The 24,860-nt window shown below is 41.8% G+C and overlaps 1 protein-coding gene across 1 annotated transcript in view; it reads right to left on the bottom strand.

Moving 5' to 3' along the window:
- COL4A6 (collagen type IV alpha 6 chain) overlaps positions 1-24,860 on the bottom strand; it is a 136,563-nt gene that overhangs the window by 34,437 nt on the left and 77,266 nt on the right. The window contains exons 4-13 of the mRNA XM_074599930.1: positions 17,146-17,280; positions 14,953-14,997; positions 9,782-9,898; positions 8,674-8,742; positions 7,353-7,388; positions 6,865-6,927; positions 5,598-5,633; positions 5,425-5,466; positions 1,310-1,402; positions 191-244 (exon numbers count right to left, since the gene is read on the bottom strand). Of these exons, the coding sequence (XP_074456031.1) occupies positions 191-244; positions 1,310-1,402; positions 5,425-5,466; positions 5,598-5,633; positions 6,865-6,927; positions 7,353-7,388; positions 8,674-8,742; positions 9,782-9,898; positions 14,953-14,997; positions 17,146-17,280 (690 nt within the window). The remainder of the gene's footprint in view (positions 1-190; positions 245-1,309; positions 1,403-5,424; positions 5,467-5,597; positions 5,634-6,864; positions 6,928-7,352; positions 7,389-8,673; positions 8,743-9,781; positions 9,899-14,952; positions 14,998-17,145; positions 17,281-24,860) is intronic.

The raw sequence follows: 24,860 nt of genomic DNA, 5'->3' as shown, positions 1-24,860 counted from the left end.
TCTTCTTTGTATCTCCAGGAAAAAAACCCTATCAGTTACACTCTTCAAAAAGTCTTGTGGATGTTTTAATCAGATTTTCAAAGTCCTCTGGTGCCTAAAAGCTCCTGTATAGACCTTGTGAGCTATTCAGAGGATGTTGAACCATCTAATCCATATTAGGCCTATATTAAAAACTCTCCTCTGTCCTTACCGGCATGCCAGGCAATCCTTTGTCTCCAGGGAATCCTTGAGGGCCTGGCTCACCCTGACAAGGGGAAGACAGGCAAACACAATAAATCACCGTGCCCGTGAAAGCAAGACTTTCCCCAATCCACCCATCGTGCTCCTGACTCCTGAAGTAAGGCCTTGCAATTTGTTTGTCAGCAAGTATACTCGATTTGTATCATCATGTGCCACACACAGTGTCTCTCAGCACAGTGCCAGTGCATGCAATGGATTGTCTGTGGCCCTTTCCCATGGCTTCAAAGACCGCGACTTGGGAGCTGTTGTTCCACTGCCCTCCACCGCTAGAAGTCAAACTAGAAGCATTTCATATTGTCATTGAGGGAATTGGAACATGTATAGTACTTCATAGGAAGCAGCAAAATAACACGTGGTGAGGTAGCATAATGTCCTCATAATCCTGCTTACAAATTCAAGAGTGAGCCTAAAGGAATGGCGCTTGTTTTTACATCACGCTAATGTATCTCCACCAAGTAAGACAATAACTCTCATGACTTATGCAGGGACTTGGGCAAGCTCAGACGGGGCTCCCAAAACAGCCTGTATAGGTTCCAGGTTAATTCAGTATGCCTAAATTTCATGCATGTAGAGAATTTTTAACTCAAGATCCACGCAACTTTTATAAAACCATTGATGACTTAAGTATGTATCTCAGTAAATGCCAGAATAATAAAGGAGAGAAATCTGTTTATTTCAGAGTAGTGTGCATCATAACCAAAGCAAGAGAGCTGGATGGAGCTTTTTATTTATTTTTTCTAAATCGATTTGTGGTTTTTTTCTTCAGTTGACACAATTTTACAGGTCCAGCAGAAACAAACTATGGTTCATTTATTTTTAGGATTAATGATTAAAAACTTTAAATAGCTTTCAGATTTCTCCTTCTGAGATGTATGCATTCTCCAGTGGTCCACAATGCTCCGAGCTAAGACTATTTTTATTCAATAGCCATCTGGCAGATTAAACTAGTACAGAAAATTATTTTAATTTGGAAATATAATAGCTCTCACTCTCCAGTAATCTCATTCAGCCTTGAACGAAGGAGCATGTTGAGGTGAGGGGGGTGGGGTTCTAAACTGATTTTACAGACCTTTTCTCCTTGCTTCCCTTTTGGAAATCCCATGAATTCCAGTATTCCAGTGGATGGTGGGGGACCTGGAGGGCCAGGCAGCCCTACATCACCCTGTTGGCAAAAGTGGAAGCTGTTAACATTGGCAGAACATGTTTGATTTCCTACAAAAGTGGCTTGCAGATCAGAAGAGGGCCACACTAATTATATCCCATGTACATAATACCTGTGTGCCTGAATGCTGGGACAGGAGTCATGCCAGCATGTCAGGGAAGTCAAAATATCAGACTGAAAACTAAGATGAACAAAATGCTTTAAAACTGTTTCAGAAGAGTTATGGATACAAAACATGGCAAGAAGACAAAAACCAAAAGTCTCAGCTTTTAAATCAACAGGAAAACATTCCAGAAAAACTTTGAGGAGAAATATGAAAGAAAGGACAACAACAATTAGAAATGTAGAATGCTGAGAACCAATTTTAGGGTTATTTATTATATTTATATTATTTAGGGTTAGCAGGGCTTATTCATAAGGCTTTAAACTAGGTTTGATGGGGGATGCGGACGAAACCAGGATCACAAAAGTGGTGCCTGGGAGCAACACAGCAGTGCTCATGGGTAAAAGTGATAGCAAGGTCTTGCAGCCTGTCTCAGCGATGGTGGGGGATAGTGAATTGTGTGGCAGCATAGACACAAGGAGTGGTGATAATTTGGTAACTACAGTAGTGTCCGAGAATGATCAGGTGCAAATCAGGGCCTGTCCCCCCAAGAAAGTGGCAGGACAATTAACCCAACTGAAGTGCATCTACACTAATGCATGCAGCATGGGGAATAAGCAGGACAAGCTGGAGGCCATCGTGCAGCAGGGAAACTATGATGTGGTTGCCATCACAGAAACGTGGTGGGAAGACACACACAAGTGGAGTGCTGTAATTGATGGCTACCAGCTTTTCAGAAGAGATAGGCAAGGGAAGAGAGGTGGTGGGGTGGCCCTCTATGTTAGGGGCGGTTTTGAATGTCTAGAACTCAACAGTGTGAATGACAGTGTTGAGTGTGTATGGATAAAAATCAAGGGGAAGGCCAACAAGGCAGATATCGTGATGGGAGTTTGTTATAGACCCCCTAATCAGGATGTAGAAACCGATGAAGTATTCTATAAGCGGCTGGCAGAGGTCTTGCGATCATCTGCCCTTGTTCTTGTGGGGGATTTCAACTTCCCAGATGTCCGCTGGGAATACTACACAGCAGAGAGGGAACAGTCCCGGAGGTTCCTGGAGTGTGTGGAAGACAACTTCCTAACACAGCTGGTGAAGGAACCTACTAGGGGAAGTGCCCTACTGGACCTACTGTTTGTTAATAGAGAAGGTCTTGTGGGGGATGTAAAGGTTGGAGGTCGTCTTGGGCAGAGTGACCATGAAATGATAGAGTTTTCAATTCTTGGTGAAGGGAGGCGGGGAGCCAGCAAAACTGCCACCTTGGATTTCCGAAGGGCAGACCTTAACCTGTTTAGGAGCATGGCTGAGAGTGTCCCTTGGGAGGCAGTTTTGAAGAGCAAAGGTGCCCAGGAAGGCTGGTCATACTTCAAGCAGGTGCTCTTAGAAGCACAGGAGAAGGCCATCCCCATGTCCTGAAAGACGAGCCGACGGGGAAGAAGGCCAGCCTGGCTAAATAGAGAGCTTTGGCTGGACCTCAGAAAAAAAAGGAAGGCTTACATTCTCTGGAAAAGGGGCTTAGCAACTTATGAGGATTATCAAGATATAACAAAGCTATGCAGGGGGAAGATTAGAAGGGCCAAAGCTCAATCAGAACTCAGCTTGGCCACTGCAGTTAAAGACAACAAGAAGAGATTTTTCCAGTATATCAACAGAAAAAGGAAGACTAGGGAAAATATAGGTCCACTGATGAATGAGACGAGTGCCCTAGTGGTGGAAGACACAGAGAAGGCAGAGTTACTGAATGCCTTCTTTTCTTCGGTCTTCACTGATAAAGCCGTCCCTCACGAATCCCATACCCTGGAGGCAAGGGGGAAGGTCGGGAGAGAGGAAGACCTTCCCTTAGTTGAGGAGGACCGGGTCAGAGACCACTTGGCCAAGCTGGACATTCATAAATCCATGGGCCCTGACGAGATGCACCCGCGAGTGCTGAGAGAGCTGGCAGATGTTATCGCTAGACCACTCTCCATTGTCTTTGCAAGGTCATGGGGAACAGGAGAGGTGCCTGAGGACTGGAGGAAGGCTGACATCACTCCAATCTTCAAAAAAGGCAAGAAGGAGGACCCAGGGAACTACAGGCCGGTTAGTCTCACCTCTGTCCCTGGGAAGGTAATGGAGCGACTCATTCTGGATGTCATCTCCAAACACATAGAGGAACAGGAAGTTATTGGAAGTGGTCAGCATGGATTTACCAAGGGCAAATCATGCCTGACCAATCTGATAGCTTTCTATGATGTTATAACGGGTTGGCTGGATGAGGGGAGAGCCGTAGATGTCATCTACCTTGACCTTAGCAAGGCTTTTGACACTGTCTCCCATAACATCCTCATTTGGAAGCTGAGGAAGTATGGGCTAGACGAGGTGACAGTGAGGTGGATCGAGAGCTGGCTGAGTGACAGAACTCAGAGGGTTGTGATCAGCGGCACAGAGTCCAGTTGGAGGCCTGTAACGAGTGGTGTCCCTCAGGGGTCAATACTTGGACCAATTTTGTTCAATATATTCATTAATGACCTAGATGAGGGGACAGAGTGTATCCTCAGCAAGTTTGCTAATGATACCAAGCTGGGAGGGGTGGCCGACACTCCAGAGGGCCGTGCTGCCATCCAGCGTGACCTGGACAGGCTGGAGAGCTGGGCAGAGAAGAACCAAATGAGGTTCAACAAAAGCAAGTGTAGGGTCCTGCACCTGGGAAGGAAGAATGCCAAACACCAGTATAGGTTAGGGGCGGACATGCTGGGAAGCAGCTCTGAGGAGAAGGACCTGGGGGTCCTGGTAGACAGCAAATTATCCATGAGCCAGCAGTGTGCCCTTGTTGCCAAGAAGGCCAATGGCATCCTGGGCTGCATAGGGAAGACTGTGGCCAGTAGGTCGAGGGAGGTCATTCTCCCCCTCTACTCTGCACTGGTGAGGCCACAACTGGAGTACTGCGTCCAGTTTTGGGCTCCCCAGTTCAAGAGGGACAGGGAACTACTGGAGTGAGTCCAGCATAGGGCAACCAAGATGATTATGGGACTGGAGCATCTCCCTTATGAGGAAAGGCTGAAAGAGCTGGGTGGGACTCTTTAGCCTGGAGAAGAGAAGGTTGAGGGGGGACCTGATTAATGTTTACAAGTATCTAAAGGGTGGGTTTAAGGAGGACGGAGCCAGGCTCTTTTCAATGGTTCCCAGCGACAGGACAAGGGGCAATGGGCACAAGCTAGAACATAGGAAGTTCCGTTCAAATACACGGAAAAACTTCTTTACGGTGAGGGTGACAGAGCACTGGAACAGGCTGCCCAGGGAGGTTGTGGAGTCCCCTTCTCTGGAGATTTTCAAGACCCGCCTGGATGCAGCCCTGAGGGATGTGCTTTAGGCAATCCTGCTCTAGCAGGGGAGTTGGACTAGATGATCTCTAGAGGTCCCTTCCAACTCTGAAGATTCCGTGATTACGTGAATTTTAACAGAAGCAGAATCAAGTCCCACACTGAGAACTTTGAGAAGCCCCATTATGTCAGTGTAAATTCTCACAGACTGCAGGACACCCATTTAGGGTCGTGAGTCTATAAATAACACATTGCTCTATCCAAAGAATAATATGAAAGCCAAAAAGAATCAAGTTAGTAGAATAATTCAATACTGAAAGACAGAGATTCAAAAGATGTCTAAGGACCTTATGTCTCAATAACCATGAAAATACTGTGCTGAATTGAGATTTTTCCCTTCCCTCTCTTCATCCAGAAAAAGCTCCCATCCTTTTTTCGTGTACCAACAGATAAGGAACCAGCAAGACTCTTTAGTATTTGGACTGTCAATAAGTCCGAGAGAAGAAAAGAAAAAGGAAAAGAAGAAAATGCTAGAATCTACCCACTTTCTAGAGGATCAAGCTATGATGGAACACCGGAGTATTACTTCATGCTCTTTCCATAACAGAAGAAGTTTCACCTACCTTTTCTCCTTTCTCTCCTTGAAAGCCTAATCCCATGTTACCCTAGGAGAGAAAAAAAACAATGAATGAATAATAAAACAACAGCAACAACAGCATCACCATCATCTATGCCCACAGCACTGTTAAAGCCAACAATCGGGTGTAGAAAGAAGACAGGAAAGGTAGGTACTCACTTTTGGACCTGGTTGCCCAGGGGGACCCATTGGACCCTAAATATGGACAAGATCAAGATTTTATTTCTTTTGACTTAATTAGGATGCATATAATTGGAGCAATGCTGGGATCTCCAGTGGTATCTGAACTTTCACCTCTTGCCCCCAAAGCAAAAGTAACTGATAGACATGATCTTCAAGTCAAGTAATAGGGAATAGTGTGGTGAGCCGGACTAGGGAAGTGATCATCCCCCTGTACTCGGCACTGCTGAGGCCCCACCTCGAGTACTGCGTTCAGTTTTGGGCCCCTCGCTACAAGAGGGACATTGAGGTGTTGGAGCGTGTCCAGAGAAGGGCTACAAAGCTGGTGAGGGGTCTGGAGGACAAACCTTATGAAGAACGACTGAGGGAGCTGGGGTTGTTTAGCCTGGAGAAGAGGAGGCTGAGGGGAGACCTTATCACCCTCTACAACTACCTGAAAGGAGGTTGTAGAGAGATGGGGGCTGACCTCTTCTCCCTGGTGACAAGTGATAGGACAAGGGGAAACGGGTTCAAGTTACGTCAGGGGAGGTTTAGATTAGATATTAGGAGACATTTTTTCACTGAAAGGGTTATTAAACATTGGAATAGGCTGCCCAGGGAGGTGGTGGATTCACCATCCCTGGAGGTGTTTAAAAAAAGGGTAGATGGGGCACTTAGGGACATGGTTTAGAAGTGGCTCTTGTCAGGGTAGGCTAAAGGTTGGACTCGATGATCTTAAAGGTCCCTTCCAACCTCAACAATTCTATGATTCTATGATTCTAATAGACATCATAGCTCTTTGGCACAGTGGTTAATTAAGAGCAAACTTCAATTTTAAAGCAACAAACAGGTAGTTCATTTTTACCTCTGCCAAATGGAAACTCTTCTTGTATTATCTTGAAGAAGCAACTCTTTAGCATATTTCAAGGTGACAAAGGCTGCAAATATGCAGAGGTCAGCATATTCCCTCTAGTCCCGAGATGAGGAAGTGCTCAGAACAGTATAATGTCATGTTTGTAGTCAGCACTCTAGGGCTTTGCTGGAGCCCTCATTCATGAGCACTGCTCTGAGCACCGCTCAAGAGAGGAGCTTTCTCTCTTTGTGAGTAGATTAAACTATCTAAGTTCAAGTATTCTGTGCTTGAAGTCAGCTGTGCTCAGTTCTTTTAACTGCACACACACTTTTGTTCATTGTTGTGACACAAGGAGGGAAAATTGAAAACATTTTGAACTGTTCTATCAACAAGTGCAAGGACTGAGTCTCTTACCTGCAAACCTGGTAATCCTATAGGGCCTGCAGAACCTATTGGACCTGGAAACCCTTTTGGGCCCTATAAGAACATAGGATAAATACAGAATGTGTAGTACTTAACCCATCAAATCTCAACCAAAGACAAAGTGAGTCTCAGGAAACATTAAGTAATATCCCCTAATTAAGTATGCAAAATTAAATACTATAACAAACCATTTCATATTGTTAGATGTATTTTGAAAATCAGTGTTACAGAGTTCAATGGTAGAAGGGAGTTTGATTTGAAAAAGGAAAAATGGAAGAGATAATAGCAAAAATCTGACTTCCTCTACCATAATGTGGATCCACTCATACCGTTACAAAGCTGGAATTGCTCATGCTACTCGTATCACACATATAAATGCATGGCCCACTAATTTGAAAAGTTTCCTTGAGAACCAATACAAGAAAAATTACCTACTTAATATCCTTTAAAATCACCATTCCCCAAATTAAGTAACTTACAGAAATTCCATCCAATCCAGGAAGACCATTTTCTCCCTAAAAATTATAAATGCATGAATAAAAATTACACTATGTTATTGCAACAAACTATAAGGAATATTACTTTTTGTATAAACAGAAATCTCTGCTGTTAGTTAATATTAGATCAATTGTAAATGGGAAAATATTTTGACACCTCTGCTTCCATATTTAAATTGGGTAACGGACAGATTCCAAAACCCTGGAGAAGTTACAACCATTTTATTTATGGGTAACAAGAGAAACTGAGGTGAAAAAAATTTTGTATTAATTGTGTGAGGGGCCTTACATGACAGAATAAATTTCTTAATATTTTCAATATTTAATGAAGCACGAGGCTGCTAAATATTGCTGAATTCAGTACCACAAGAGGTACTGAATCCTTTGTAGATTTATTCGAAACCTAGTATTTCTGTCAAAAGTCAAAACCATGGTAAGTTGGTGAGTGTTTATTTCAAGGCAATAAAGAACCAAGTCTTTTACATGAGCACATTCAAGAACCTATTCACTGCTCTGAACAATAAACTAAAATTTTCTATCCAAAGTTTGCATTTTCTGTACCAGAAATAAAATTACAAATTTGATACAGACATTTCAGGGCAAGGTCCTTATTAAATAGAGAGAGTAAAATCCTGAGTTCACAGCAGCAAAGGATGGAATACTAGGAGTGGGATATGATATTCATGTATTTAAACTGAGAATATGGCTGATTACTTACTAGTACCTCCCAGTACAAAAAAAAACCCTGTGAAGCAGCTGGGATCTCACAGCAGAAATCTTAACATGCACTTGCAAGTTTCCTGAGCTCTTATTTCAACAGACCTTTGCAGACATGCAAAGATGTCAGTTGCAGGAAAGTTCCGAGTGTAGGTGAAGGGCCTCTCCTTTGCTACATCTGCATCTAAAAACACATGTGCCACCTCATATAAGTCAGGGTAAGCTTACTACAAGTTCCTCACTTCCATGGTTTAACACCATAAACAAATGGTGCCAGCTGTCCAGAGACAAGCAAAGAACCAGCAACAACACTGAACAGTAACTAGGATGAGCAGTGTCCCAGCACCCCAGTATGGGATCAACAAGATCTCTGCAATGACCAAGCAGTTCCAAGTTCTGAGGGTATTCTCTCTTGTCATTAATGAAGTCCTTATAAGGCCGTTTTCACAGCTCTGCATTCAGACACACCCAAGATGCCCACGTCTAACATCATGAGCAATCTAACCTGCAGCACCAGCCCTGCAACCTGTAGAACATCAAAGTGTTTCTTGTACTGTATTTTCTCCTATGTGATGACAAGTCTTACCTTCATTCCTTTAAGACCGCCTTGAGCAAAAACAGGTTCTCCTTTATGGCCTTTTGGGCCAGGACGACCCTGATTTAAAAAAAAAAAAAAAAAGTAAAAAAAAAATTTTTGGAAAAAATACTGATTTAATTTTGAAATAATTTATGTTCAGCATCATGAACAGGGCAAACTCCTGGCTCCAATAAACTGCAAGAGTATGCCTGCAGTTTTGTCAAAGCAGCTGTGGTATTATGAAAACTTAAAGACTTCCAGTGGCTTTAGAAAAACAAGGTTCTGCAAACATTTTCTCTGATATTTTCCTGTTTACATTCAATTTCCCGTTTATTTTAGGCCTTTGACAACTTTTAAGATGCTATTTGAATCCATTTGACATGGTGTAACCCCCCTGTTCATACACATATCAGTGCCATCTAGAAGGACCTTGACTGGCTAGAGAGGTGGGCCTACGTGAACCTTCTGAAGTTCAACAAGGCCAAGTGCAAGGTCCTGCACCCAAGCTGGGGCAATCCCAAACATGGACACAGGCTCGACGACGAGTGGATTGAGAGTAGCGCTGTGGAGAAAGACTTGGGAGCATTGGTGGATGAAAAAATGAGTATGAGCCATCAATGTGCACTCACTGCTCAGAAAGCCAACCATACCCCCGGCTGCATCAAAAAAAACGTGGCCAGCAGATCAAGGGAGGTGATTCTGCCCCTCTATTCCGCTCTTGTGTGAGGCCTGAAGGAAGGCATCCAATATTTGACGCCTAGACTTGAACACATGATAACATCCTTTCCTGAATCAGCATTCACTAACTTGAACCATGCCAGGTTTGACACTTCACAGTTCTTAAAAACTTTGCCCTGGTTTCTTCTGAGTTAGCTTGAATACTGCCAGCGGCAATAGTATAACTTAGTGTGGGAACATACTGAATTCACAGGATATTCATTTTATCCTCAGAGTGGAATTTCAATAAGAAAAAGATACTGAGCTCTAACAACGCTAATAAACTCAGGGTTATTAGGCTTCTTCCTAAGTATTTGGGAGTTTTACTATTCCAACAATGGCATGAAAAGCAAATCCTGGCTTAGTGACTACAAAACATGATATTTGAGTTGGGACGTACAGGCAGCCCAGGTAGGCCAGGAAACCCATCTGATCCAGAAACGCCAGGACTTCCAGTGGTACCATTGCAGCCATCGAGGCCAGGCAGACCTCTAGGTCCAGATTGTCCAGGGTGACCCTGTGTAAAGGGGAAAAAGAAAGAATGAATGACAGGATGTATTATTTTGTTAGTAATACTGGCCCAGAAAACGGATATCTTCCAAATGGCAACACAAAACAAAAGAAATGCACAACTCCCACTCAAGTTCAGTGTATGGCAAACTGCAACAGAACTAGCTTCTTCGGCCAGCATTGTTTATCCTCCCCAAAGCTTAAATCCTAGAACACTGGCTGCATTCATTTAATTATCTTTTTCTCCAAGGGATAATTTTCTGAAGTACATAACTCATGCATGAGCAGATCCCAAAAGGGCAATACTCATCCCACAGCAGTCTGAAATATACAGCGTATAACACAGTGTAAAACAGCACGCAAGGGTGCACCTGACACCAGGAATGGAAATTACTCATGTAAAAACAAGGGCAGAGGCAGACTCAACAATATCAAGCATTTATAATTCCAATCTGCTTAAATTTCAGTGACTTCTCTTCCTCTCCAGTGTGAATTCTTTCCTTTAACAGATGTTACAGCTCCAGCATCAGGCCACTCAAGCAAAACAGCTTTTCTTGTTATATTAAACTTAAAACCTTAGGCAAAGCAATTGGGAGAAAGACCTAATTAAACTAACAGTATTCAAAAGAAAGTATTTGTAATGGTCAATTATTAATCAGCAGAACGAATACAAATGTACCTAATTCTGATTTCACACCTCTTTTGCCCTGCTATAGCTCTGTTAAATTGACTGGAGTTTATTCAGCATGGTACTGGTGCAAAGGAGATCAAAGTTTGAGACTTTGGTTACTTTTTCTTCAGTGTCATATGGGTATGTAGGCAAAACACAGAAAGGCAGAACTGTCAGTCACACTAACCTCAGTCACACTATCAAGAAGCTCCTTATTCTATCCCTTTTTTCATAGAAATGAGTTCTGTGGCTCTCAAAGATAATGTTTTGTGGCAGGAAGAAAAATGAAACTTACGGAGATAGTATCAGTAACTGACAGTTCTCTCCCTTCCCCCTGTACACCCTGATCTTGACTCATCCCAAAAGTACTTTTGTTTGATCCCAAAGATTCATCCTTAAGATATGGCATTAAACAAGTTATGACTCACACTAGGAAAGTAAAAAAATAAACATGGATAAAATGGAGATAAAGCAGAACATTAACAATCCTTCATGCCTGACACTTAAAACAAAACACATTTGTGTTGCTAAAGGTCTTCCCAGTCCAAGCCAATAGCATATGCTCTGACCAAACTCCATGAGAACTTTGGAGTAATGTAAAGCCTTTTATCTATGGATCTTAAAATGCCTTGCATAAATGTGTGAATGCTATAAACTTCATTTCACAGATGAGAAGCTGGGGGCATACAGTAGCAGAGTGACTTTCCCAAGGATGCAGAGCAACTTAGGCCATAATTGGGTAAATACTCGAGCTGATCACCAATCTCAGCTGCTGCCAGGAGGGCCATCACACACTCCTGCTTACTCACACCTACCTCTTCCCTGAGCTGGCATAAGCACAGGCAGAATAGGTGAGTTGGAGCAGGAAATCAACACAGCAGAGAAATAACTGTTCTGTTTCTTGATAGGGTTAATTTTCAGCCCGATGAGTTCCTTAGTCCAGTTCATTTGGCAACTGTATTGTGATTTGTGCCAACAAAATGGAGAGAAGGGGAGAGAGCCCAGATCTGCTCTCTGTCAGTCAATAAGGTGCAAACTGAATGAATGTACAGTGTGCCTCCACTACAAGATCAAGGCAGCTCACCCAGACAAGTATAAATTTGAGATTAAACAAGGCCTCAGGACATGCAATGAAATCATCCCAAAGCATTAGCATCAGGCAGCACTGCACACATAGTACCAGTTGGCCTGATGATTAACGTCTGTTTGTCAAAACACCCACACGTGGTGCGCAAGCAGGGACTTGCCAGGCCCTGGTAAAGCGACAGGAGAAGGCTGAAGCACCAGTTTATTGCCACTTATACTTGCCTCTTAGAAATTATTTCATTTGGTTCCCAAAGTTGGAACAAATCAGTGGCAACCCACGCTCCTCCATCAATACAGGATGTGATAGCCAAGAGCTGTGTCTGACAGGACAGGCTGTGAGCAGAGGGAGGCCAGACTGGTCAAAGTGTACCAGATCTTTCACTTCGTTTACGGCATCAATAAACCAGAAGCTATGTGGGACAAGTGCACATGTATCTGGTTACAACATAAGGCGGCCAGCTGCAAGGTTTAGTGAAGCTGAACAGCCAACATCTGCCATTCAGAGCCAGGCAACAGGGAGCCACGCTGCTGAGCCTTCAGTGCTGGCCAAGAGCCAGCCCATGGCCGGCAGCTGACTGGTGGTCTCACGTCTTGGGAAACACTTTGGGTGAGATCTCCTAACTCTTGGCCCAATACAGCCTGTAAGGAGCCCAAAAGATTTCGGCATCCTCTTAATATTTGAGAAGGGCTCACAAAGAGAGGATATAAAGTATGCCAACCACAGTGACTTCTTACATGTATTAAATAAATCTGTGCCCCTGTCACTTAATCTCATGGCATCCATGTCTGTGGGTCTGAGCCAAAGCACAGCACAGACTGACACACACGCACACACATACACATGCTGGCTCTTTTGCTTTAGGGAAAAAATCCACAGGATTTCCTACTTTCTAGTTAATCAGAGTTCACAATGTTTTGTTCTAAGAACCTTACCTGAGGAGATATTGAGCACCCACAATTGAATTCCTTGAGAGTTATAAAGTTCTGGCTTAAATGAACCTTTTTCCTAGGGATTTAAAATACTGATTTGAAGAGCTGGTTTGACCTGAAAAAACGGTGGTTGACAGTTTCACTGCTCTTACCTCCTCTAATTCCTGTTTTGGCAGATGTGCCAATTCAGCACAAGCACCTCAATTCATTAAGGCAGAAAACTTTTACAGGCTTGGCTTATACATGGCAGGGTGACTAGCTTACAGACCTGAGTTAAAACACAGGCTGGAGAGATCACTTGTGCTCTCTGTTCTCACAAAAGGAGACATTCCCTGTGAGACAGATAAGGAAACTGAACTGTTCATCTAGGCCCTTGCTTTACCTGACTCTTGCTCTTACACTAACACTGTGATCCCAAGGGGCCTCTTTTCTAAATCAAACACCACAAAGGCAATCCCAACAGGAGAGCTCAACAAACATTTAAGAACAGGGAAACAAATGCAATTAAGGGTGAACACAAAACTAATTGAATAAGCAGTTTCATGGATTGCTACAGCAAAGGGGCCTTTTTACAGCCATCACCAAGTGCTTGCATTTCCTCCAGGATGGTCACAAAATAGAGAACTTTGCCTCTCCATGTAGCTCTAGCTTTCATGGTACAGACAAGGGCTCACTTCTCATAGAAATACTTCCTTCTTGAACAGTTCATGAAAAGCTATATACATCTCCCAGCTCCCGTTCCAGCCTTTGCCTGAGGTGTCTTTGAATCTTGTCCTTTGGGAAAAAATAAACTTCCCAAGTAGGGCTAAGGATTTGAGGGTTTCTTCTACAGTGTGACGCAGAAGGGCTAGCAATAAACACATGTAGCTGCTGTATTTACTAGGTTAAAGGGATTAGTCAGGCCAGCTGCAACAAGATTTACTTGCCACCAGCATTCCCCAAGGGAACCAGTTCCCTTAAGGTCAGTAGTGGGATTCCCCTCTGAGTCATAGCCTTGCAGTCCTTTGGCCACGACTGAAATATACCTGCCCACGCTAACATACCTGCATACTACAAGGATTATCTCTTTATATTTAGATGTCAATTCTTGTGCAGAGATAGCAGTATATTTTTACTTCTCTCTTACATGTATCAGCACAAACATGCTGTCTCTCCTTTGCTCTGCATTTCACACATCCATATACTGTGCATATGTTTGTCTATGTTTCACAACAAGCCTAAGCTACTCCCTATCCTGAAATGCAATTGGCAAAAGTATTTTCTCAAGCAGTGGTGGTTGCTATTTTCACCCTAGAATGGAAGTATTTATCTCAATGGCTAGAAGGTAAACAATATGAATTGATTTCCCTTCCCCTTTTTCTGTCCTGCAGTTGTGACACAGAAGAGCCACAGTGGTGAGCCCTTTGCTGTTCATGAGCAGCAAAATCTGCCTCTTTCCCATTCGCCCACCTGCAGAATACTGTAAAGCAGACAAAGTAGATCTGCATATGCTGGAGGGCTTTGAATCCTCTCATCTACCTCCCCTACTCTCCCCTTGGAATGCCTGTCACTGCGCGCTACCTGGCAATGGCTGTTGCTGTATCTCTGCCTCCCCTCATTGTCGGGAATCCCCTTTCTCCAGAGCCTCATCTGAAAAAATACCCTAAGAACAGCATGTTCCCACAGTGCGTTCAATTAAATTAAGCATTATAGGAACAGCTTGTTCTCTTCAGAGCTAGCGAGTTGGCTGGTGGGACAAGAAAAAAATAGCAGCAAGGGAGTAGAGCAGGAGAGAAAACAGTCAAGGATGAGCAGAGGGGGAGAGAAGGACAAGGGCCAGGAAGGAACTGGAATCAAACAAGCTCATTTACAGGGCCAACTGTGCGTTTTCAGCCAATCTATCAAAACAATTCAGTTTTTGATAGGAAGTAAGAAAACACAGCTCAAGTGTTGGAGCTCTTGGCCAGCTCAGGAAGTAGGGAAGATGAGAAAGAGCATGAGCATAGTCTGAAGGCACAAGGATACAGAAGATGGAAAAATGTCATCAAGAAAAGAAAAATAATTCTCTAAGGAGAAAGCAGGATGAGCTAAGTAGTGTAGAGAGAGCAAGGAAGTTTGGGGCAACTTCTAAAGCTGGCCCAGCTGAAATTCCCCTGAGGTAAAGTGTCTGTAGGACACCTTTGCAAAAATCACTGGGGAAAACCAAAGCAAAAGAAATCTTGTCAAAATACTCTAGGCACACGATTTTTTATATGTTAAGGAAAAAATTGCCAATAGAATGTTAAAGTTCTAAAGCCCTAAAGTTCTATGCATGTGATAGGACAGTCTCGTTGTGCTCACATGCTTCTGGTTGTCACTAACATTCTGGTGATTTATATTTACATATGCAAACTTACTGGGATCCCGTTGATGCCTTGGAATCCTGGAACTCCCATTGGGCCCTGAAGAAAAAGAGTACATATTATATTTCACTTGATCAATCAGTGTATTTCAATTACCTGTGAGATACTTATCACTCCAACATTTTCAGTCTTGACTTTAGCTTTCAAAACCAAAAGGAGCAAACTATCTCAATACAGACTCTCTCTGACCGCAGAGGTCAGTGAAGATAGGAACTGAGCATCTCAGCTTCACCGGATGCCAAATGAGTGTTTCAGGAATGTTTTAATCAGGCAATTTACAGTAAAAATATAATCTACTGCACATCTGGGGAAAACAAGATGCCAGAAAAATAAGCAATCCAGTAGAAGCTTAACTCTCAGTGTCACACTTGACCTTCCAAGAGCTTCAACAGGACTTATGGGTCTTTCTGTCTATACTTGGATAGCACCACCCAGAGATATACAGACCACTGTATTAACTTTCAGACCACTTCTGGCTGAGTCGAAAGTAATTACCACTTTGTTAGTTCTACTGTTCTGCTCTGGATAGTAGCAAAATAGACTGTGTAAACAGAATATTCAGCCTAAACTGCTCTTGCTTTGGAATGGTAAAGTATATTGCTTCCACGAGAGATAAAGAGATAGAATCTGCATGTTGGTATTGCGTATGTACCCATGTCAATGGATAGAAAGAGTAGTTATGGAGTAAATAAGGGATTTTTCGGTGCAAGAAAATTGGTTCTGATTGTTAAGGGTCAGTTCCTATCCTAGGTTTCTGTGTCTTCCAGAATCCAGGTTTGATTATTTCAGTGTTATCTCTCAGAATTATGAAAATGCTATCACTCATATCAGTGGTGATTCCTTGTTTTAAATCCTCCATTGCCTTTCAGATGAATGCAGCACCAAAGCAATGACTTTCATTATCATAATTTTCATTTTACTTGGTTCTTTCTCTTAAGAGAAAGGGTGACTAATATTAAATGAGAAAAGAGTGTAACTGCAGCATATGAAAGTACAATTGAGCTAGTTTTCATCTAGCTAGCTCAGCTATCAGTAGCTGTGAAAACATGGAAGACAAACTCTGTTCTGCAGGTCCTGGTACCTAAACTATGTGTCCTTTTCTTTTTGCACACATGACCTGAGTACCTTGCATCAAGTAGACTGGTAAGAGGCTCTGGGATAGTCCTAGGATGCAAGCCCTTGTAATGATGTTCCAGACTTCCTTCAGACTTTAGAAACCAGGCAAGCAGGCAGGACTTCCTCTGCTTTTTACACTTTCAAGCTGTTGTCCTTGAAACATTCCTTTTGTCCAGCCATATAGGTATGAAAGTAGGAATCTCATCCCAGTCCTCACATCAGACGATATCAGACTTCCCCATTTTATAATCCATTACATAGACTCTGCCAGGCTACATGGTGGGAGCATAGACTGCTCTGGCCTACGCGATGGGACTCAGTGAGTCCTCTGCATGCAACCCAAAACTCATGATGTGAAAACAATGTAAACTTTCCTTAAGGCGAACTATCCACATGCATCCACTCTTTATTACTGGAAGTATTTGTTCATACTTCCACTATGCCTAGTTCGTACTAGGCATTCATTCTTTTGCCTAGTTCCAAACTCCACTTTTGATAATTCCTTCCTAAGGAGAGACAGCAGAACAGATCCTCACAGCATTAAAACATTTCTGTGTTTGCTGTTCTGCCCATTCTTGCACACTGCATTTATTGACACCCACACCTTACAGGTTATTCTATTTAATATGACATAGTTTATTACATTCTTTCTATTACAAGTAAATTTGCACCTGCAAAACTGAATTGCAGATTTCATTCAGAAGCCATTCATTTTGCTTTTCTATATGCCAGCTCAGGATCTTCTACACAGGAACCAGCTCCAGGTCTCTCTGAACGTAGCGTGAGTAACACCCATCTATCCCTGGGCATGTGAAGTGAAAGACTACTTGCAACAGCAATACTCATTTGGCTATGGTTCATCTACCAGGATAGCTACAATGTTCAGCAGCTTTAGGAACTGTATTCTCCTGCAAAAATAAAATCAGGGGATTCTCTAAAGATACTAATGAAACGCTGTTGTGCTTTTACTCTTGGGCAGATAGTCCAAGATTACCTTTGTTCATTCAAGAATATATACAAGGCCATAGATCTATTGCAGGGACAGAAAAGAAAAGTCACTGCTGAGCCTACCTTGTCGCCTTTCTGCCCGGCTGGTCCAGGGGGGCCCACTGCTCCTCTCTCACCTTTTGCTCCCGGCAAACCTTCCGGGCCAGTAAATCCAGGTGCACCTATCGGTCCTTGAAGCCCAATCAGTCCTGGTCGACCCTAATATATACAACAAAAAATAAGTCAATGCAACACGTTCATAAACTCCTTTGCAATTACTCTATCCAACTCAATCTTTAATGCAATTTGATACCTCTCAGGTAGTTAGGGCATCCTAAAGTTTTCCCTTTCAGATAAAAGAGTTTTTAGAGGTCTTTTCAGGTAAGTAATGAGTAATAGTAAGAAATCTTCCCTTTTTCTTCCCATATTGCTGTAGGAAGGAACAGAGGAAGACAACAGTGTTTTGAGATCAAACTGGCTGCTTTTCTTGATTTTGCACCTCTATTTCCAAGCTGCAAAGCGCAAAAAGATTTTGCTTATGCTTCAGGTCAAGCACAACAAAAAGATAATACAAGATGCAAGAAGTGCACGGGTCCCATGCAGTCAGAAAGCACACTTCAGAGTATTTGAGACTAGTACAATGGTTGGCTCAACACTGGGATTGATTCCACTGTGCTCTCCTCACTACCTTATAGTCAGGGTGAGGATTTTGATTTCTCGAGCACAAAAAGAAGGGTGTAATGACTGAGTATTGCCCGAAGATGGCAGCCTTTTCTACAATTGCAGCGATTCACATGTGACTGATGAACTTTCATTGTTCTATCACGACACGGATGTGCAGAGTAGCCTGGTACTTGCTTCTGAAACAAGCCAATGTTTAAAAAATTTTGCTGTAGGTGCCCTGATTTTTTATTAGCCTCAGAAGCTGCCTCTTGGCAGCTGAACACTTAACACAGAGTTTTGTATTAACATTTTTGTACTTTTCATTTGGTTCATTTTGAGAGAATTTGAAACGATCAATAGAGTCTAAGGTCCCAAAGTATCGGTAGAAAATGGCAGTTTAGGACTATGCTTTCTACTGGCAAGACAGTCAGTGGATTAAATGAAGTTATCCATGCAAATAATCAAGCCTTGCATTAAAAGGTACAGAATGGAGGAGGAAGTTAAAAAAAAAAAAAATAAAAATCCTCTTTTCAGTTCTCCACTATACTCATGTCCATGGTAGTTTCCCTTCTATTTCCCTAACTCCTTAAAACAGCAGAAGGAATGCAGCTCCCTGCTGCAAGTGTTTTAGTAATCTCAGCTGGAGATGTGCAAAGTCCCGACTCCATGCCTTGGCAGGTAAAAGACTTTACAGTTAATTTAAAAATGGTTTTTACATGTTAATAATCAAGGAAAGTGAAACAAACTGTAATTGATTCTAAAAATTCTTTTTCCAGGATCATTTTTAGTACCTGTTTAGGCAAAAACATTTCATCCCATATTCCATGTTTCTTCACTACTGGAAAGTGCAGCAATTCCCCCGTGTCACTCTTTCTGTTGTGATTGTTTCATCCTGGCCTTTTAACTGAGGTCAAGTGCATGTTTTGTGTTTCATACCTTTTCTGTCTAGATACTATCCATACTGTGCACTTCCAGAGGCACAGACTCCCATCTGAAAAGGCTTTTCTGTTGATTATTTTCTGCTTTTTCACTCTGGGCTAATTATCAAGGGAATTCTTTATATTCTGAACCATATGATCATAACATTAATCCCCAAATCTTCAGTAGTCCTTAGCAAGCATACACAACAAGGAACATGTTACAAAAATCATATGCTTTGCTCTCACTTTCAGTCTCAGCTTTAGCTTTTTAATTTCCCATGGTCACAAGCTATTCAGAGTCTTTTCAGGCAATATCTCACTTCCAAAACATGGGTTGTGGACCGTTCACCTCAAGGCAACACAGCAGTGGAGAGACATACCCTAAAAATGTGCATGTTACTGTTATAGCCAGCCACCACCTACAAAAGCAACAGCACGCAAGAGTCCACCAAGGTTCCTAGAGAAAACACACCGTGAGTTCCTCACTTGTTTGAATTGCTTACACTTCTGTATTCAATTAGTTTGATTGCCTAGTTAATGACTGTTTCCCAATGACTGGAACTGATAGGAATTAAAATTTTAGGAGCCTCTTGTTTTGTTCTGCTCCAGGTCGCCTTGAGGACTATACCTAGATGAGACAGCAAAGACCAGTAATTACGCATTCTGCTTGTGTTCGGTTCTGCAGCTCTCTGACAGAAGAATTAAACACGTTCTCTGTGATTTCAGGGCTCATAGGTAAAAAGCTCTCTTTTGCTTTAGTACCCTACAAGAAAGATTTTAACAGTACTTGAAGATTTTGTCCAGTGCCTTAGAGTGTCACTAAGCCATAAAGACACAGTAAAGTGCTTCTAATCTCTTTGATAATGTGATTATGCCATGATAATCAGGCTCTCAAGAATTCCTACTTCTTCTTTTGAAGTCTATGTGGATGGAAATCATGTTTTCCATGCTAAAACAAAGCACTTGACTCCACTGCTACCAAAGCAGCATTTTTTGTCACTCAGTATCACTCCCATGAACTGTCCCAAGACAAAAGCATTATGAAGAGCAGGCACTGTGGTGTGCAGGAGCAATTCCAGCATATAAACACAATGAAGATGTAGGTTTTACCACAAGGTAAACTTACAGGGTTCAGCGCCAGGTGGAACTACTGTTTGACCTCAATGAGTTTACCTTGTGGTCAAAAGTTCAGTGCCTAGTCTTTACTGTGCTTTGGCATCAGGGTTGCTCTTACTTATCCAAAGGACAAAAAGAATAAAACGTCTCTTAGCAGCGAGGACAAGCTTAAACATAAAATGTGGATTACATCAAACAGAAACTATAGTGATTAGACAGAGCTTCCTATATTTAATCTTCATTGTTCAATATATATCATCCAGTAGCCTGTAGAAAAGTCATTACTAATTTACACAAATGGTATCATTTTGGTTTCCTGGCTGCATGACAACCTTTTTTAAAAAGAGGAAAATTATAGAATGCTAGTAACACCAAGCAATGACAAAGTCTATGAAATTACTGTGACTCGTGAATGTTTTCTCAAATGCCCACTAGAATTCCATATATTTGAAAACCATGACCTGCATTCTCAAACATATTTGTGCACCAGGCTTTTACCACACAAACAGCACTAAATGAGATGCCTGTCTCTGTGGTGAATATGATGCTGGTAAAAAATGGCATTATTTCTTAATATACCACAGCATTTCCATAGGTAATTTCAGGATTTTGACCAAGTTTGTGACACAAATTCAATGTGAGTCATATGCATCTCTGTTATGCACTTAGCCATTGCAAACCATTAAAACCATTGCAAACCGTTTTCAATGTGTGGTAATCGAGGAAAAAATGTCTGCGACAGGAACCTCCCATTGCTTCTGAATCACCACACTGCAGAAGGCAATAAAACAAAATGCCCTGAAAATGTAATCTGATGTCAGTGTCTTTCAAGGTAGAAAAGGTTCTGCAACGTGTGCCTTCTTCCCTTCACCCTTTTAATTCATCTGCGTCCCAGGCTGTCACGCGGAAAGGCCAGTATGGTGGGTAATGATGGGGCCTCTTTACTGCTACACAATCAAATACATCACAGTTTCTCTATTGTCCCTACCCCTTTTGCCAACTCTAATACCCCACATAAATTTTCGCCCACTGAAGCAAAGCTGCTACACATAGCATTGCAAATTCCAAACATTCTTTTTTTTCCCATTGCCTCTGTGAGCTTGGAGAATAAAATGTAAACCTATTTGATTTGTCGCTGTGCAAACGAACACACGTGGCAGTGGTATGGAACCACTGGACATGCCCCTTAATTCAGGGACAAAAAATAATACAAGTGCTTGCTTACTTGGCAGACAGTTCTACGAGCCTCACCCACTAGCAAACACTAGTTCAGTGATTCATCATCAAAAAAGGGTACTGGAAGTCACAAAGTGAGATAAGTTTAGCAAGACTAGGAACTAAGCAGAATACTATTGATCAGGTAGGACAGAATTGGTCCTTACTTCAGTTAGTAAATTTGTAGACTGCCATATTTCAAGCAGCAAAGCATTATTATTATTTTTCTATGCAAAATTATGGTCCAGTGTAGGAAAAGAGCAACTGAGTTTAAAGATGTTCATGTTTTCTCAAACTAATAATATAGTTCCTTCTCTATGAGAATTCAGTGACCACATTCACACTCTCCATTTCTTCATCCATTATTTCCCCCACATACAATGTTTTATCAACAAAAAAAATTGCTAACGACAAAGATTTACTTCACGAGCAAATACTTTGGAGTATTTTATACTCGGTTGATTACATTAAGGCAGACCAAAAAGCCAACCATTAATTGATTATGGCCCTAAAAATGTATCTTTTCATCTACTGCATACACTAAGCAGAATCTAGCTGGAAACTTTCAAGGAAGATCTATGTCCCCAATTCCCACGTTGCACAGGACAGCCTGAGCAAGGGGCTGATCCTTTGAGATGCTCTTTCACGCAGGCAAATGGCATCGCCCATTTAAATCATGGCCATTCTCTGTGATCAAGGATGCCACATTACAAAAGGCGACACATGACTCACGCCACACTCAGATGAAGTGTCTATAAGTGACTTCTCGTGCAAGGCAGCAATGTCAATTAGTGAGTAGCATGACCTTGGGCTAACCACTTCTACTTTCGATCTCCTTATCCTCCCTTCTCCTCTTCGGTCTGCCCTGACTTTGCTGCAAGTTTCCTGCGGCAGTGGTTATCTCTCGCTAGATAGACAGTGCCTAGCACAGGAGAGCCCGGGTCTCAACTGGGGCCCCACAGTTCTACTGTAATAATAATAATTACTGATGAAAAACACTTCACAATTTTCCCAAATTACAGGTCAGATATCCAGTGCCCTGCTTACATTCCACAGTAAGTAATTATTTTCCCTACTGAAAAATGCTTTGTACTTTTAAAGAAAATTATTCTTCAGTTTTTCTGCTGAAAACTTAGGGAAAGTCTTGCTCAAAATGGCTTTTTTATTTCTGTCATATAATTTACTGTTCCTCTGCAGAGCTTTTGACCCACACAGCATGAGGTGAATACACAAAACTGTATATACACACAAAAATAACGGACCAGAAAAAACATCCTGTGCAACAATCCTACTTTGTTCAGCACCTTCCCAAAAACTTCATAGGGTTTTTCCCCCGCTTTGTTGTTCTCTGTTTTTTTTTTAATGGAAGATATCAGGGTAATAATTTTTTTAAATTTATTTTTAGGAAAGGAGACAATTTTTTGCTGTAGCATGTAAAATTCTTTAATATGATTCCATTTAGAAGTTTTCTGTTTATGCAAAGCAGCGCTTGGCATGCCCCCACTGCAGACTGTCAAGGTTGCTCTGGTCATCTCAGGAGCAATCTTTTAATGCAGTAATGGAGCAACTGCAGGCTGTTTCTCCTGGTAATTTCCAATCTTACTTCATGTCATAAACTCCATTTTCAAAAAAATACTGTTATTTCCACTAAGCCTGACTAGACATGACCACAAGTAGAAAATTCAGGTGATAAAAAACACGTCTGTGTGCATATATATATATATAGTTTTACACCCTAGTTTTAACCCACTTAAGAAAAAATAATGAAATTTCATTCCATTCCAATTTTAAACCATTTGCTTCCTGAATCTTGTACTTCAGTAACATAAACAAATAAATAAATAAAAAAGAAGCTTTACCACATTACAGTACCAAACTGCATGGAAACCCTGGACATTTTTTTAAAAAAATCTTTCTTTTTAAATTGGATATTTAAATCTCTGAAAAGTTTGTTCTTTAGAATGCTCGATTTCCAATTAAAAACTTTCACAGAACATCCTGATCCAATCAATTCCACATATTTGCTATTTCTATTTACAGCCCACAAAGAGACCACATACTGTCGCCTTTTTCCCCACCATGGGCAATGCCAGGAGTGACTCAGTGTTAAATGTAAGTAATTACTCCATTTTATACTTCATAACATTTAAAGCAATGACTTTTAAAAAAAAAAAAAAAATAAATGTAAGAGAGTCAAAAAGATGACTTTAACTCAGATCCCTTCTTTGCTTTGATGTACTAAAACGTCCAAGTTAGATAAGAAAGTAACAGCATGTGGAAAGACTCCAGGCCACAGAGAACAGAGATAACATGAAAGCAAGTCAAAGGCACTCATGGGTTGTAACATCTGTGTGAGAGATGCGCTGGCCAGGCAACAGCCTTCCTGCACTGCGCTCCAGAGGGACGGGGACCCAGCTGTAACTCTGAGCGCCATACAGAATGACGGGCACTACAGAAATATAAAGATACTATTTGTGGGGATTTTTTATAATAAAGAACAAGCAGCAGGATTTTCAAAGCATAATGATGACTTACGTTGTATTTCTTTTAAATGAATAACCATTGTACGGCAATTATGAGTTAGAGGTTATTTTTAAGGAGCTACAGTATATATTTGAATGACATTTATTTGCCCTTTTCATGATCATCACTCAGAATTAGGCCTCTATTTCAGCAGAAACTGCATGAAACAGTTATCATGGTTTGCAGAGGCTAGATACTGATGAACTGCATCCCAGAGTATCACCGCAGCAGAGGTGATCACCCCTGAATCCCCGGCTTACCAACTGTTTAAGCTAATTGGCCATGAGGCTCAGGTGATGCATAGTCATCTGCGATGAACTTTGCGCTACTTGTCTTGGCAAACACTAGTTGACTGATATCTTTAGGGCCTTCTTGTGTTTTAAACTGGAAGGGCAACATAGGTTCATACAAAAACGGAGAGCATTTCACATAGCCAGCACAGGAGACTGACAAGTGCCACTCCTCCTCTGAAATCACCCACGTGCCTAAGCCTGACCGAGAGGCAACTGAGGAAATGAGGCATGAAGGAGGAGGTGAGTAACCGTGGGCAGGAATCACTCCCGCACCTCATGGAGGTTTGGCATTACTTTACACTCATCAACATTCCAAAAAAACCAGGGCTTATATTGAAAGAATGGATTACACGATTATGAAATCTTAGCAAAAATGTTGCAGCAAGTGAGGTCTTACTGACTTCAATTTACTTTCGAACTAAGCTTTTTTTTATTTAACAAAAGAGCATAGTACAGCCAAAGGTTTGACTGGTTTATGAGATTTTATGGTCTTTTGCAACCTCGGTTCATCTTCTCTCCCTCAAGTCTTTGGTGCCTAATCTCTAAAAAATGTTTTAGAAAGCTTTTACAGTTCCCCGACCTGTTCACGTAGGACAACAGCTGTCATAACATTTTCCTGCCCTTAACTGAGGGAAGGGCACTTCTGAATATTGCGTACATCTCTTGACAGCAGCACAAGTCCTGAGCTGAATTTTAATACAAAAGAATTAGTTATTTCAGAAGAAAACACAGGCTTTCTCCAGGACTTCTTTCCATTTTCCTGGTGACTGTACAGGACAGCAGACAAGGTAGCATATGCAAAGCACTTTTTTCCCCAGAATGCACACAAGTCGTCTCTGGTGAGAGCATGGCAGTAGAAAATGACCAAATGACAGCTCCTCAGCAGTCAGTCCCCAAAACAGGAGACGGGTCAAAGGAAATGCAAGGGTCATAGCCCCTGACTCTACCGGCTTTGGTTGCAGAGCTTTTCTCTATCCAGACTGATCTGCAGATGCCACTGGTTCTATTGCCAACTATTTTTTTTTTTGCCCCTTACAGGCCTTTTATGGTGATACAGAACATCGCTATT

The sequence above is a fragment of the Larus michahellis genome, chromosome 9 (assembly GCF_964199755.1).
Source record: "Larus michahellis chromosome 9, bLarMic1.1, whole genome shotgun sequence".
NCBI lineage: Eukaryota > Metazoa > Chordata > Aves > Charadriiformes > Laridae > Larus > Larus michahellis.
This window is presented reverse-complemented; position numbering and strand designations above follow the sequence as displayed.